The 15,129-nt window shown below is 31.8% G+C and overlaps 2 protein-coding genes across 3 annotated transcripts in view; one reads left to right on the forward strand and one right to left on the reverse strand.

The window, feature by feature from the left end:
• LOC144844121 (cerebral cavernous malformations protein 2 homolog) lies at positions 1-9,918 on the reverse strand. Its single transcript, XM_078700855.1, has 11 exons — positions 9,756-9,918; positions 8,412-8,582; positions 6,094-6,177; positions 4,813-4,911; positions 4,137-4,224; positions 3,781-3,839; positions 3,249-3,369; positions 2,727-2,769; positions 2,285-2,369; positions 1,886-2,024; positions 1-1,482 (listed from the first exon to the last, which is right to left on the reverse strand). Exons 1-11 carry the CDS (start codon positions 9,795-9,797, stop codon positions 1,208-1,210), a joined length of 1,206 nt encoding a protein of 401 aa, XP_078556981.1. The 5' UTR covers positions 9,798-9,918; the 3' UTR covers positions 1-1,207.
• Positions 9,919-10,060: 142 nt separating this feature from the next.
• LOC144845929 (DGAT1/2-independent enzyme synthesizing storage lipids-like) overlaps positions 10,061-15,129 on the forward strand; it is a 142,047-nt gene continuing 136,978 nt past the window's right edge. For both annotated transcript variants that reach the window (XR_013612608.1, XM_078703449.1), the window contains exons 1-6: positions 10,061-10,126; positions 11,007-11,289; positions 11,957-12,124; positions 13,151-13,344; positions 13,970-14,109; positions 15,001-15,064. Coding sequence is in view for 1 of the 2 variants with exons in the window: in XM_078703449.1 (XP_078559575.1) it covers positions 11,010-11,289; positions 11,957-12,124; positions 13,151-13,344; positions 13,970-14,109; positions 15,001-15,064 (846 nt within the window). In the remaining variant the exon portion in view is untranslated. The remainder of the gene's footprint in view (positions 10,127-11,006; positions 11,290-11,956; positions 12,125-13,150; positions 13,345-13,969; positions 14,110-15,000; positions 15,065-15,129) is intronic.

Here is a 15,129-nt window from a genome sequence, read left to right on the forward strand (position 1 = left end):
TAATGAGAATAACAATTCAATTTTTTATTCAAGTAAAAGAACATAAATATAAATAGATTTTATGTTCACAGTCATCGACACTCACATTTAATGTTGCTTTTAATTTTATCAGTTTAAAACATACTGAAAAAATACAACGTTGTGTATAGTTTAAAATGTGTTATAAAATATTGTACCCAATTGTAAAAATATTTTCCACCATAGCACAACTAGAACAGCTATTTCTTACACAATTTGGTTTGTTCTTTTTGAGTAAAGTATTATTCATTGAAGGCCGATTATACATATTTTACTGAAACTATGTAGATGCTAAAAATATTAAAATCAAACAACATGAAAGACATTGGACTAAACAGGTACTTTAGTATTATAACCATCAACATGATGGATCTGTATGCACTTTCTATTGTTTAACACTAAATACCAATGTAAAATACATCTTATTAGAAAACATGAAACAGTTACTTACTCTTGTTTACTAATTGTATACATTTATGGGGAACTATGCCACTATACAGTTCTCCCAGTCAGTTCTTTCGGAAGACAATCAGATATAAAATAACAAGTTGAGTACATGGATGTATAAATGGAACTTTAATATAGCAGCACATGTCTGCATAATAAATTATCATCATCGATTCGTTTAGAGGGCTTTGGATGTACAGCTAGTCTGAACAAGGTCTGAGCATATCAAATGTTGATTACCAAAAATATCATAGCAGAACACAATGCAAGTGGGAACCAAGAATATTGTATCAAAAAAACCTAACTAATAATATCAAGCCTTCAGTCAGGATGTATTCAAATGTGTTCATTTTTTCTCCTGAACTGAAGAAAATATTTTATTAGGCCTAGCCTAAGGTCTCTAGTATAAAAAGAACACATCAAGAACACCCTCTGACTAACAGGCTTTCTAGTGTTCGTTACCCAGCGTATGCCCATCTGTGCAGAGCTTTGAAAATACAGTATAATGTAGGAGTTTGATGTACAAATTTTGAATGAACTTCTTAATGTCACGGTTCTGGATCACAATCAATTGTTAATCAACTTTTGTCAAGGTTTCAAATATTATAAAGTGAAAATTCAACTAAAAAATACATAGGAAAGTACTGTGCTTCCACATCAGAAATTTTTTTTCCAAGATATGAATGCCAGCTGAACAAATGATTCCAGGGAAATATTGCCTTTTTCAGTGAGTATAATTTTTTCAGCTGTCGTCAATACTCTTTTCAAGTTGGGTAACATCGTTGAATGCATCTCGCAGGGCACGATCTAATTCATCCATCTCGGATGGAATGGATTGTGTATAAGGTCCATTATCTGCTAATATCGTTGATGATGATCCGTCACTCAGTGTCCGCGTCTTCCTTCTTCCTGCGGTACCGCTGTATATGCCATCCCCATTAGCACTACCGATTCCTCGTTTATCTAAATATTCTTCAAATGAATCACTATCTCGTTCCGGAATGAAAGGCCGTAAACCTAGTTAAAAAAGTAATAGTAAAAGAAATCTGTATAAATACATGGTTCTCGCCGTTTTGGTAACATTCTTCCATCATCAAACATGACACATTGACTCAAGGTTGTCAGGTCATAGTACATGGCAGCCTAGCTAGTCCTGGCAGATTTCCAGTAAGTTGAACTTTCAGTGAAAAAGAAAGTTCAAAACATTTTCATTTCCCAAAATTCTGCAGAATTTATTTTCATTAAAAAGTTTTTAGATGGAATAGTCTTTTATTCTGCCAAGGAAAACAATGTTCATCTCTCATTTTACATGATGAATAAAGCATTTCATTTGATTTTGGTATTTGTTAAACTTCCCACAGAAGGAAATTGCAAACGATGAAAGTATAGCTGATATAAATGGAAAGAATTGTTTAATTACCTGGAAATAAATACATTCTCTTGTCGCCATAGAGATGATGTAATCGTTGACAAAACTCTTGTATAGAAACATGTTGTCGGTATTCACGCAAAATAGTAGCAAATTGTTGCAATTCATCTGCGTTTAGTTTACTTCGTAGCTATAAAATAAAAAGAAATTGTATTACGAATCATGTGGATAAGAGTACCAAATACAAAAAACTAATAGTGACATTACCAGGTACCCATTTGTACACCTGGGTGGAGAGAGGCAAACGTAAGTGAAGTGTCTTGCCTAAGGATACAAGTAATGCGTTTGATTTGAACCCACGATCAGTTGTTCAATGTCCAACACACTGCGCCAAAAGCCCTTACATATAAAAAATCACAACAAACATACACTTAAAAATTCTATACTTACAACTTCTATATATTCCTTTAAAAGTAGTGTAACTGTTTTACTAAAGTCTTCTGGCTGATGTGGATGGTACATAGGATGCATAGCTCTGTCAAAAATACAATAATGAGACTTAATCAATTAATTTAATTCTAAAACTAATTAAATTTGTAGTGACCTTAATCATGATTAATTTCGCACAGAAAGATTTTGTGCGATAGTTTTTTTTTTGTGTGTGACCCCTATTTAGGATATTTATAAATATAAGGTATGGTGATTTTTTTTTATGACCTATTGTTTCAAATTTATATATAGTAATTTTTATAACCTCCTGTGAATTTTGATACAATTCAGTGTTATACTGAAAAATCAAAATGAGTGTTTTTACTAAATAAACCAGAAATAATAACATTTCTGGATGCCCAACACCAAATATGCAATTTTGTTTGTAAATTTAATAACTTACGGAGATGGAATATCCACTTCAGTGGGGCTCACTGTACTTCTCCCTGAAATAAATGTACATGTCATTAAATAACATGCATTACTTAGGTACTGTATATCCTAAACAATAATTTAAATACAAAATGTTATTAGTATAACTGTGACACAAAAATAGTACAGAAAAACTCAGGTAACCAGTCAACATCACCATATAGAAAACTTCATATAATAAAATATATTTTGTACAGTCCAACGTTATTTTAAATAGTTAAACCTCCCTCTGATCTAGACAAAACCTTAGTACTAGATTTTTTCCACTGGAAATCTGCCTTGTTTTAGACTCGTTTGCATATATAATTATGTAAGAATAAATATCTTCATTTTTTATTAATTCATATTTTTCTTCCCAATTTCAAACGTGATTATTAAACAATATAGAATGAATATATCTTGATGACATAAACTTCCATTTAAGGCGATTTCATCTGGTTATAAAAGTGGTTTTAGTAGCCAATGTTTATAGAATATTTTAAAACAAACCTACCTGATGTTGAATGTGACTTTGCTACATCAATTAAGGAATAATCAAAGTATTTCATAGTAAGTTCGGTGTATACAATATCAAAAATCTGATGAACAAGACTGCAAAATTGTTCTGCTTGCTCCTACAAGATTATTAAAAAGACATTATTTGGAAATCAAATACACAATGCAAATTCAAATGAAGCCAGGAAAGTGGAAATACACATGTAATAACAATTTTATGTTTGAATAACACTCTTTTTCTGAAATTCCTTGTGGATAAAACAGTTAACAGGGTATATCATTATCAAACTTACTAACATTATATTGTCATTGGTCTAAAATAAGACAACTTGTGCCTATAGCTAACTATTTTTCTCTCCTACATACAGTTTCTTGTCTTAAACTTTTTACAAAAACAAACAGTGGATGCGTTGGTAGTCTATGAGCGCCAAAATACATGAATAAACCGATAATAGCCTCTTTCCGGTTCTATTGTCTGTTTATTCAGGTATGCTAGGCATGAAATAGAAGACGAAAATTAAAATACATACCTTATTTGGACTAAGAAGAACAACTAAATTACAAGATATTTGTTGGTTTTCTGAGGAAGCTGAAAAAAAAAAGAAATGTATACAATAAATTATTTTATTGACACAGGTATGTGGTAACACTTTTTTCAGCAATGAAAGACCTGGTTGTATCTGAACAGGGAATTGTCTTCTGAGGGAAGTTTCCTTTTTTTCCTATTCTTTGATGGGAACAATGACATGCGCATAGCAAACACAACTGGCATGTATGTGAGGATAGGGATAATGTCCTCAGTGTGATGATTATGGTTGTAGATGATGTATACAGTATCTTCAAATCACTCATAACCTAAACCATAGAGATAAAACAAAATTCATACCAGTTTTAAGCATAACAAAATGATCAGCATCATCTCGGATATGGCTAACTGCAGCTATATTGTGTATTGCAAGCCTTTCCAATGGTTCCTAAAAAAAAGTAGTTTAAGAAGATTACTTATAATGTAAATAATTTATTATACTGTAATTTGATTAAATTCACATTATATCAGATTTTAATTAAACTGTCAATGGACTATTATATGATCTCTACAATAGGTTTCTTTCAAATTAGTATAATAAAATGATAGCTTTTGTAAAATTCAGTCATTATTTTCGTCATTTTACAGTAAAACAACAATTCTGAATTTTTTTTTCAACCCATAGTAGGACCTATGAGTTCATAGATAGAACTAACTCTCTTGAGGCATTCCTATTCAGGGGACACCTGTAAAACGACCAAAGGAGATATGTTTCAACAAACTGTATGGCCCAATACATATTCAGAGGACATCCACAGTTGTCTCCCAAAAAAAGTCAATACAATTTAGTAATTTAGGTAACAATACCTGTACCTAGACAATTCCTTTATTTATGTTTCTATTATCTACTGTTTGTTTGGATGAGCATTTTGTTGTCATTACTGCATGTGCCCTGTAAGACAGGCAATGACTATTAGGTGACATTCTTTGTAAAATTGATTGAATAAACAATGAAAAGATTATTAAGTTTTAATACCTCTCCATCTCTTTTAGTAATTTTTATTTGCCTGACAGACAAGGAGACAATTGCATCCAATGTCCTATCTTTTGTTTTTCTTGCCAATTTATTCTCTTTCTGGAAAAAAAAATTTATGTAAACAAATTATAATTTAAGACTGAAACAAATTTTAATTATGTCTTTAAAAATGAACTGATATCTTCATCGTTATGGGTTCCATATCATGAATCGTTGATTATCACGGAACTAGTTGGTGTGGTGGCAGCTGATTTTGGTTTTGATTGTTGGGATTTATTTCTTATATTATTTTATCTATTCTTTTTTTTTTTTATTATTTTCCTTTATGCTTTTTATTTGAGATGTCTGTAGAAGCATGGAGGTTAGTAAATTTAAGTTAGTAAATTTTAAGTTTCACAAAAAAAAAATTCGATCTGAAATAAGAGTAGCTTTAATTAATAATTTTATTATTATTATAAAATTATTAATTAAATTATTATATATTATTATTATATTATATTATAATTCTATAAACAGTTCAAACACTTGTTACAGAAATTATGAATAAATAAGTTTCTTCCTCTATCCAATTAGTAGTACTAATATGCTTTTCATAGAAAAGAAAAACACAATATGAAAATGATGATTTGCAATGATGGGTGTGTCTCTTTTATTTCCTGATTTCTAAATGGCAACACATGTTCTTGACTTTGTAAATAACAAAGTACTAGTATTTATGACAGTATTTATTTGCAGTATTGAATGTGGTATTAATTATTATACAATACTGTACTTAAAATCCAAACATGAATTTTCCTAATGGTGTTTTTATTAATTTCCTTACAAAATGAATGGTTGGAGTGTGTGGGGAATGGCTGGGGTAGGGAATGGATTACCAATGGTACAGTAAGGTACACTAGGTGTGATTTGGAAACTACAAATTCATTGACTTTGGCTCAATGACCAAAGGTATGCTGTTTAAATGGCAGGGATTTTCAACAGATTTTAACCGTGGGCTACAAATAATCTTGCAGGCCGGATCTTGGAGAAAGAGAGAACCACTTTCTTAACATTTACTTTTATTTATATTTTTAATAGCATTTTTTTTACTGTATTTTGAGGTAGAATAGCACACATACTGTACATATATGGCCAGTGGGCTACATAAATCATACCCCTCAAACCAGACAGAACATTGAATGATGTCATTTATGTTTAGGGATTGGCTGAAGTTTTAAACAAGTTAGAAGATGCTGAAGGTGCTGAGTAACCCGAGCCACAAGATAAACAAAATGTACTTACACGGCCTTTGTCCAGATATTCTAATAAGCCAACACGTTTACTTGCATCCAGGTGGCGAGGAACATCAGTTATTACTCCTAAAAACTGAAGCAAATAAAATGGCACATTAAAAAAATGAAAAAGGTACAGTACACTTACTGTATTTGATTTTATAATTTTATTTCACATACATCTAACAGCGATATCGCCAATTACAGGATGCCTTTAAAGACTCAAATATAAATACATAAGATTAAAATATATATAACAACATACTCATCAAAATGCATAAAGTAATGATCAGAAAATAAAAAAAAGAACAATAAAAACAGTTAAATAGCACAAACTACCTTAATTTTGAACATGGAAATATTGTTATAGAAAATGTCAATTGTTTTATCTTTGCGTAAAATCATATTATATTGAAAGGAAAGTCTATGAATGAAATCAAGTACAGTGCTCATAGAAGATTTTAATATACAAATCAGTGATTCAGTTAAAATTTTCCTATCATAAAACGTATGTAATAGGATAAAAATTAAAAAAATAATCATAAGATAAGAGATATCCAATCTGCAGACAGTACTGTTTCGATCTTATTAGATCTCGTCAGTGCAGCTCAGGTTTCGAAATGAGATGTACCGCAGAACTGGCACAATATATAGACTGAGCCAGGTATGATATTTATTCGTCCAATAAATTTTGGAAATTTGCTTTCCTTTGGCATTGACCAGGGAAAAGTTAATTTAACTCTTCTCTGGCATTGGCACATTAAAATACTTAAAATACAGAGCTCATAAAAACAGTTACTGTACCATACATAAAACAGTAAAAATAATTTAAATACAAATGAGTTAAGAGATAAAATTACCGACATACAGCCTGATTAAAATTGAATTGGATAAAATGAATTTGGATAAAATGAATTCTTATATCTATCATGGATATGAATGCTCAATCAACATAAGAAGCTCAAAAAAGCTTAATATCCTAGACTGTGTTTGGACTTAATATTACGATTAGTAAAAAGATTTATTTTTTGGCACATGTAGTGGTACATACAGTATGCATAATATTTGAGTGTAGTTTTTAGACAAAAATTGAAACGCTGACTGGTTTGGAATAAAAAGACAATAAATACACACTTGTGACAAGTCTAGTATACACTTATCTAAAAGCTACAGTTATAAAAAGGTAATTGCATAAAAAAGAATTATACTGTATTTAAAAAAAATGTTAACCAATCTAAAGCATTCTGGTTTGGAAGGGACATCAAAGAAAAAGCTCAAACAGAGGTCCTATCAAGCTAAGCAAATAATGTATAAAATTATAGTGTGATATCTTAAAATTAAGTTATATTTTTAAAAATGGTCACTGATTTAATGGTGACTGTGTGCTCAACTACTGTATGTATTTACTTTTAGATTGTGCTATATCATTCAAACTCACATTAAAAAGAAAAGTAAATTTGTTTTTTATTCTTTAAGTGCTACCCATTTTCTAAGGACAAATTCAATTACATTTTACGTACCTGCACTGCATACTCAAATGTAATGCATTTAGTTCTAGTTGTTGGTCCAATTGTTAATCTTATAGTACTTAGTGATACTTAGTGTGATCAACTTTTACATTTTGATGTTTTTCCCTCATGTAATTAAACTCAATACACCAATGAATAATAAAACATTTATAATAAATTCATTATCTAACAGTGGCAGTTATATAAAAAGCATTAACTGTTTACAGTATATTTCACTTATTATAATTTTCATCGTTTGTAATTTTTGTTAAAAAGTTTAATGGCTTGTGGAAGGAAGGAGAGAAGATATCCTTCAGTGCGGACAATATCTACCACTTGTCACATTCAGGTGACAGTTTATCCTCTCGAAAAGAGGATGACCTTCATTCTTGTGACAGACACAGATTTACACAAGGCCAGTGTGGGTCTTGGATGGTTTACAATAATTTATATAATTTTTACATGTTTATTGGGAAAAAACTAATAATATTTTCTCCAGTTCACTTATATTTGACCAGGTGTTCATTTACTGTAGGAGTAAGCAACAGTGAGTACTGCTAAGTGTTTTAAAATTAAAATCTACCATATGATAAACATTAACTGCAGTTAACATATTTTACTGTATGCTGCAAGTAAGCAATATTGTATGATTTGTTTCTTCAATGTAATTGTAAGTCCTTTCAATTAAACAGTGTGTGGGATTGCTATTTGCATTAAACTTGAGTTGTGTACTAGTAGTTACTGTGTACAGTAGTTACTGAGTGCAGTAGTAAGAATATTCAGCAATAATTGAAAGACAATTCAGCAAGTGTGTTATTACCTTAACTTCTAACTCTGTATAACTTTCAATAAGAATTGAAGCATCTATTCGATACTCTGGTGGATTTAGCACCGTTGAATGTAGCCTACGTCTTTCTCCTGAATCTGACAAATCTGTTTCTTGCAAAGTAGCTGAAGCTGATGGAAGAAGTCCTTTGATACCTGACTGTCCCTAGACATGAAAATTAACAATTTAGTTTATTTTTTTGACCGGGGCCAATAATACCACCACTGAACCAAGTAGTCCCCACAATACAACATTATGTAGAAAATACACAGAGGGAGTGGGGAAATAAAAGGTATCTCCTTTTGTTCTGACCTTAACTCCAATCAGAGCTGGGGTTATCGTGGTAGTTGTTCGCCATGTCACAAACGGCAATTGGGAAGCCAGTTGTTGTAAAATAGAGTGACAAATATATTAACAAATTTGTAAAACATCAGAGTATTAGCGAACTGTGAGATTGTGTATTTAAAATAAAATGTGCATGCCGCTACTGGCTAACATTGTTCATTATAAATGTACAGTAGAAAGCTTCCACACACCAAAGTGTAGGCCTATCATATATTAGTGTGTGAATACATGTGGTTGTATGTTACTATAGTAGAAATATAAATAAACGTTTTTATTACCAGGGTTCTAAATAATAATAAACACACCCGCAATAATGGATGCTAACCAACCATATTGTGTATAAATGTACAAAGATATCTACTAACATCATAATAAATGTTATAATGGGATAATATAAAAGCAATTGAATTAATTATTTAGGTGAAAGATAACATTACCACTAGCATAAAAATGTAAACTAGCGGAGCAAAAATTCTTGTAGACACTTTCTTTCTTCCATGACAACATAAAAATACCAACTTGAAAAAAGAATAAAAACGCACCGTACATATTTCCTGCAGCTAATTTAGTCAATCACTTAATTACAAAATATTTTCCAAAAAATGCTAATATTCAATATTAGGTCTGGGAGTATAGAATATAGATGCACACAACACTGCCCTTTCAAAACAACCCTCTCTCTAGATATTGTGTCTAGTGTAGTACTATCTAAAGTACAAAAATGCATACAATTGGTGAAATCGGGTGTGTGGGTGTGGTCATTATTTTCTAAAAATCATCAAATTGTATGAATATTTCTTTATTACTGATTCATACCAATATGTATAATGACACGATTTGTACCGTTTTAGTTATCTTATATAAAGGCAGAAACACAAAAACAGTAAAATAATACGACCGGTTTTTGCTCAGATTCCAGCGGTTGGCCCTTACCATTATTTCTGGTGGTTGAAAAAACCAACAATTTTTATACGATTAAATTAATTCTCATACCTTTTTTGATCCTGGTTTCCTTCTATGCTCTTCCATCCCCATTGCATGGTTTACTATAAAATAATGTGTATGGAGAGTGTACACATTTATATTATTTTTTATTGATTTTTAAAACTTTTCAGTTCCTGCGTTCTGTGTTTGTTGTTTGGCAGCAGCTATTCAGCAGATAGGCGGTGTGACCTCTATACCAATGCGTGAAATTATCATTGACATGACCTTTTGTTTTGCATCCGTTAGGTCAATTGTATCGCTTGACTGAGTATCGATTGTGGATTCGGTTATTTATTATTTATAGCCTATTATAATCATCCTATCAGGAGGCCAAGCCTAGGCCTAGATATTTATCAAAAACATTACAGCAGAACAGGAATGTATGTAGTCCCTAGCCCTAGTAGCTAATACTTACCATATAAACATTAACCAAGTGTACTGTCTGCTGTGTAGTAATAATATTTAGAAAGAAACAAAGCAAAGATGTAGTCTTTATTTAAGTAGAGAGGGATTAGAGTAGGCTAGCCTACTTTTTTAGCTAGCTACAGTAGGGGACTAAACTAGCATCCCAGTGCAGTAGGGCTAGGCAAGGGCCGGCTTTGAAAGGCCTAGCCTACACCAACTAGTCTAGGTAGGTAGTGGTCTATGTCTGACGAAGAAGGGCCAAAATGCAAGAGAGAGACCTAGTTCTGTCGCACCGCCGCTGACTGAGTGGGTGAATGCTTTTATATTGTTGGGTAAGCTCGTGAGTAGCACCCCCGGCCCGGTACGGTAGGCATACTTGTAAAGTGTAAATCTTCCAAAAATATAATTTCGGAAGATTCGAATACTATTTTTATATTACATAGGAGTACAGTATTTCATCGAGAATAGTAAGATTCTTGCTGTACAGTGGATATTTACACAAAATTAAGTTATGCACTTGTCAATTGTATGACCCATACGACCCCCAAGAAAGGTGCATAATTTGTCCGATGTGCGTCATACCTTATGAATACCATGACACATCCGTGCGTCAAAAATATGACTTACCTTTAGGTGATCATGTTGATATGGTGGATGGTAAATTGACAGACATTTGACACACTATTGTTCATTGATTTGATGTACCATCTACTGTAGGTTTTTTGACACACCCCTGCATCAATAATTATTTGTAAACGACTCACCCATGATGCACCTCTCCCTGGGGTCGTATAGTGGGTCATACAATTGACAAGTGCATTATAATTACATGCTCTTTGTTTCTTTTTTTTTCAGATAATGTGTTTTGACGCTATTTCTAACCTCACCATTGTAATAGCTTTAAGTGATGTAATTGAGCGCTTTAAAATTGTTTCTTGGTTATTATGGCTAACAACTCCAGTTGCTATTACCTTCCTCCTGCCATTAGTTATACTTCTGCTTGTATACGGGTGTGTGCTATTTCTTCACTTCTACAAATCACGTCATAAACTTGTTGATGCGTATTCCAAAGGGTATTGGGATGCGGCAAAGGTTAGCATTGCAACATTTTGGGAAGCACAAGGCAAAATATGGCATGGTAAGTTTTATTTAAATTTATATTTGAATAGTAAATGTGTATTTTATTTATCTATATGTACTGGATGCCTAAGGATGGATAAACAAGCCTGCGAGCTACAGCGATTTGAATTGCTTGCTTATCCTTGCCTCCTTAGATTTCCACCTGTCTTGTTTTTGTTACCTATGTATAAATGTATTTCGATTTTGTCTAAATAAAGAATGAATGAGTGAAAAAGATATAAAAATATTGTTATTAATTATGTTATATGTTATAATATTTCTTTTTCCAAATTCTTAAGTGTTGTTTTCTCATATCAGCTACCATACATAGTCTTTAAATCTAAACATTCTGTTAAATAGTTGCATTTTGATGAAATGAAATCTATTTTACTAGCTAACAAAGAGATTCATATCTGTCTGGGTAAATTTCTATTACACCTGATTGCTTAACCAGATAGTTACATCAACCCTTCATGGTAAACAATGCTTTTATTAACCTCACAGTAGTTTGTTATAGTTTAAACATATTGTAATAAAAATCAGTGAGCAAAGGTAGGAACAAATGCGATAGTTTTACAATTGTGAACTACTGTATATATGTGAAAACCCGAATAAATATCCTACAGTAGTTACAATGTAAAACAGATTTTTTTATGATGAATATTGCCATATATTTTCTATTACAGGTTATGAGATAAGAGGCTTAGAGAAGCTCCCTACAGATTCTGGGGCTGTGTTAGTGTTTTACCATGGAGCAATACCAATAGATTTCTATTATATATTGTCCAAAGTGGTTCTTTATAAGGAAAACACAATGCATATTATAGGTGATCGCTTCCTTTTCAAAGTTCCAGGTTAGTGCACAATAAACCTACCACTATATTACCATATTCATTCATTCATTCACAGGTACCAAGTTAATTTTTCCAATGTAAATGCAGTATACATTATAAGTTTACTATGCAACATGCATATTAAATATGCATTTTAATAATATATTTATGTGAGTCACCATATAAGTCTTTATTGGCAATAATTCTAAATTGGAACTATTAAATACTTGAATGATAATAGGCAATTACTGTATATAATAATTTTCATCTAGGCCTAGACTGGTTGATAAACCTGAGTATAAATTTCGGGGATGAACTTAGTAGTGAAATATACCCAATTATTTCCTTGGTTTTTATCATAAGTGTATGCTCTAATTATTTTTAATTATTATTATTATTTAAAGAGTGTGTTAAATAAATAAATAAATTATGATTATATTATTATAGCATATGACTATTATAGTTTGTATAGTATCCAACGAATTGAATGTTTATGATGGCGAGAATATTTACAAATTGTTGTTGAAAACATAAACTATTTGTTTTATAACATCTAAAAAAGATTTTTGTAAAAAGTCGCTATAACAAGAGTGAACACATCAGTCAGGGGAAAAATGGCAAAAGGCTTCCTACTTTCTAGGTGTTTTATTTGGTTAAGTTATCAGATAGTCTATATTGTTTTGACAATTCTGTAACATGACAACAGTGCTGATTTTCCCTAACTGACATGCACAATACAAGTTTGTATCCCCATATTTTTTAAAATTTGTTTTATTTAATATATTACATAGAGGCGCCTCACAAGGTGGAACCACCTTAGCTTCAAAGGCACCTGAGATAACAATTTATACAACATTTTAAAACAAAAAAACAGAAAACATCAATCAAATCTTCCAGAATTAACAAGAAATTGTTGTACATAATGAAACAATAAAGCATTTTCACAATTCGAATTGATTATTTATTTTGAATATCATATGAGCAATTAATCAAGTAATCAAATGAAGAAGGATCTACTTTTGTTATCAATTTTTTTTTTTCTTTTAGGTTTTAAATTGTTAATGCAGGTATTTAATGTAACCGTTGGCAGTTGGGAGGAATGTACAGACATGTTAAAGAAGGGTCATCTACTTGCCATTTCACCTGGCGGTGTACGGGAAGCGTTTTTTAGCAACGAATATTATCAACTAAAATGGAAGAATAGGATAGGATTTGCAAAGTGTGCTGTATCCGCCCAAGTGGTAACAACCCTTTTTTTTCCTAGCATTTTACTGCCAAGCCAGACCTCTCAAATCTCCTGTGTTGTTACTATAGATGATGCCTGACATTTTCTTAATATCACTCACTTTGTTAATAGTATTTAAAAAAAAAGTATAGTGCCCTCTATTGTTTGACTATCAATATCATCAATCATACACACATTTATTCAGTTATTTGACAACAACTTGGGCCCGCACTAGAAGCAGTAGCTTGTCTCATGAGGGCCCCTACAATACAAATATGCAGAATACATAAAAAGAAATACTGTATAAAACAATAAACAATAAAATAAGTAAAAAAAATCAAAAGAGATAAAATAAGTCTCATTTTTGTTAACTTTACAATTGGTAAAAGAAAAACAAAAATATGAATGCTAAATTTTGCAATTACAATTCAAAAATTTGTACTGCTATTCACTTGGTAGATAGAGAATTTTCTTTTCTCAATCGCAAAAATATATACTTTTTCATGTACTGACGAACTCTACCAGTGCAGTCGAGTAAGCTATTCATTTTTTAATTATAAATGAGCATTATTTACTAAATTTGTCTATGCTCTCCAATAAAATGTTAAGTGTAACATTTTTTTGTGTTTTTTTTATTCCAGCCAATAATTCCAATTTTCACTCAAAACTGCCGTGAAGCATTCCGAGCCCTTAGTTTTGGTCGTCCTATTTTTAAATGGTTGTATGAGAAAACAAGACTTCCAATTGTACCAATATATGGTGGATTTCCAGTTAAATTAAGGCAAGTGAATTGATATATCAGAAGAATCATTGGGCTTGTTCAGGCTTAGTTAATAATACCTGGGTAAAGCTAGTGTAAAGATTCATCTGGATCTCTGTATAGTATTCATAAATTTTGTCTCTTGGATGATCCAAAGGGAATAAAACCGCAAAACTTACGTTTTTACTCGAGCTTTCGCTGGTTCAACGACACAGCTATGAGTGAGTCCATGTAGCTTGGAACTGTTACCATGAAATCTCGTAGTCGGTGTAGCGCCACCTATAAAAACTTCGGACTGGAACTACCTACCCATGATTAAGCTGTGTCGTTGAACCAGCAAAGCTTGAGTAAAAATGTATGTTTTGCGGTTTTATTCCTCTTGGATCATTCAAAATAAAAAATGTATGGTTACAGTACGTAGTTCCTACCCACTAAAGTTAGCGATAACTGTACACATGAAACCAACTTTCTAGCAACTCAGGCCTTGTTTCCGCAGCCATAACAAAATTATCAGATAATACAATGATCACATGATCAGACATTACCAAACAACCACAATCACAACGCAACGATTTGTCGTTCAGGTCAAAAGTTAATTATCGCATTTATCTGATAAATATCTGATTTGAATGAGTTAATTATTGGTTAAATTTTGGCTGCGGAAACATGGCCTTAGCCTAAAGTAGAACATGTGCAGTCCACGCAACTCAACTGTGCGTATGTCAATCTATTTTGTGTTACTGTGAGTTGAGGTCCAGTGCGTTAAGTTGCTTGGAGCACATATGTTGACACAGTTGAGTTTCGTGTCGACATAATCCCACCTTTATTATGCATGATCACCCAACTCACCATGAAGACGATTTCAAATCAAGTTGAGTTTAGAACTAAAAGATGAGTTTTCTTGTGTTTCAGGACATTTATTGGTGATCCAATTGTATGCAAAGCAGGAACCACTGCTGAACAGCTTGCATTAGAGGTACATTATAACACAGAAATTATTATGAAAATAATGAATGTTTATGAGTGCAATGGTACAAATAT

This window comes from Antedon bifida, chromosome 6 (assembly GCF_963402885.1).
Source record: "Antedon bifida chromosome 6, ecAntBifi1.1, whole genome shotgun sequence".
Lineage (NCBI taxonomy): Eukaryota > Metazoa > Echinodermata > Crinoidea > Comatulida > Antedonidae > Antedon > Antedon bifida.

Coding starts and splice junctions, on each gene's coding strand:
- LOC144844121 (XM_078700855.1), bottom strand. CDS start 9,797: ATGGGGATGGAAGAGCATAGAAGGAAACCAGGATCAAAAAAG. Junction 8,583..9,755: donor GGAAACCAGGATCAAAAAAG/GTATGAGAATTA, acceptor TTTCATGTCTAG/GGACAGTCAGGTATCAAAGG. Junction 3,370..3,780: donor TTCTTCTTAGTCCAAATAAG/GTATGTATTTTA, acceptor ATAATCTTGTAG/GAGCAAGCAGAACAATTTTG.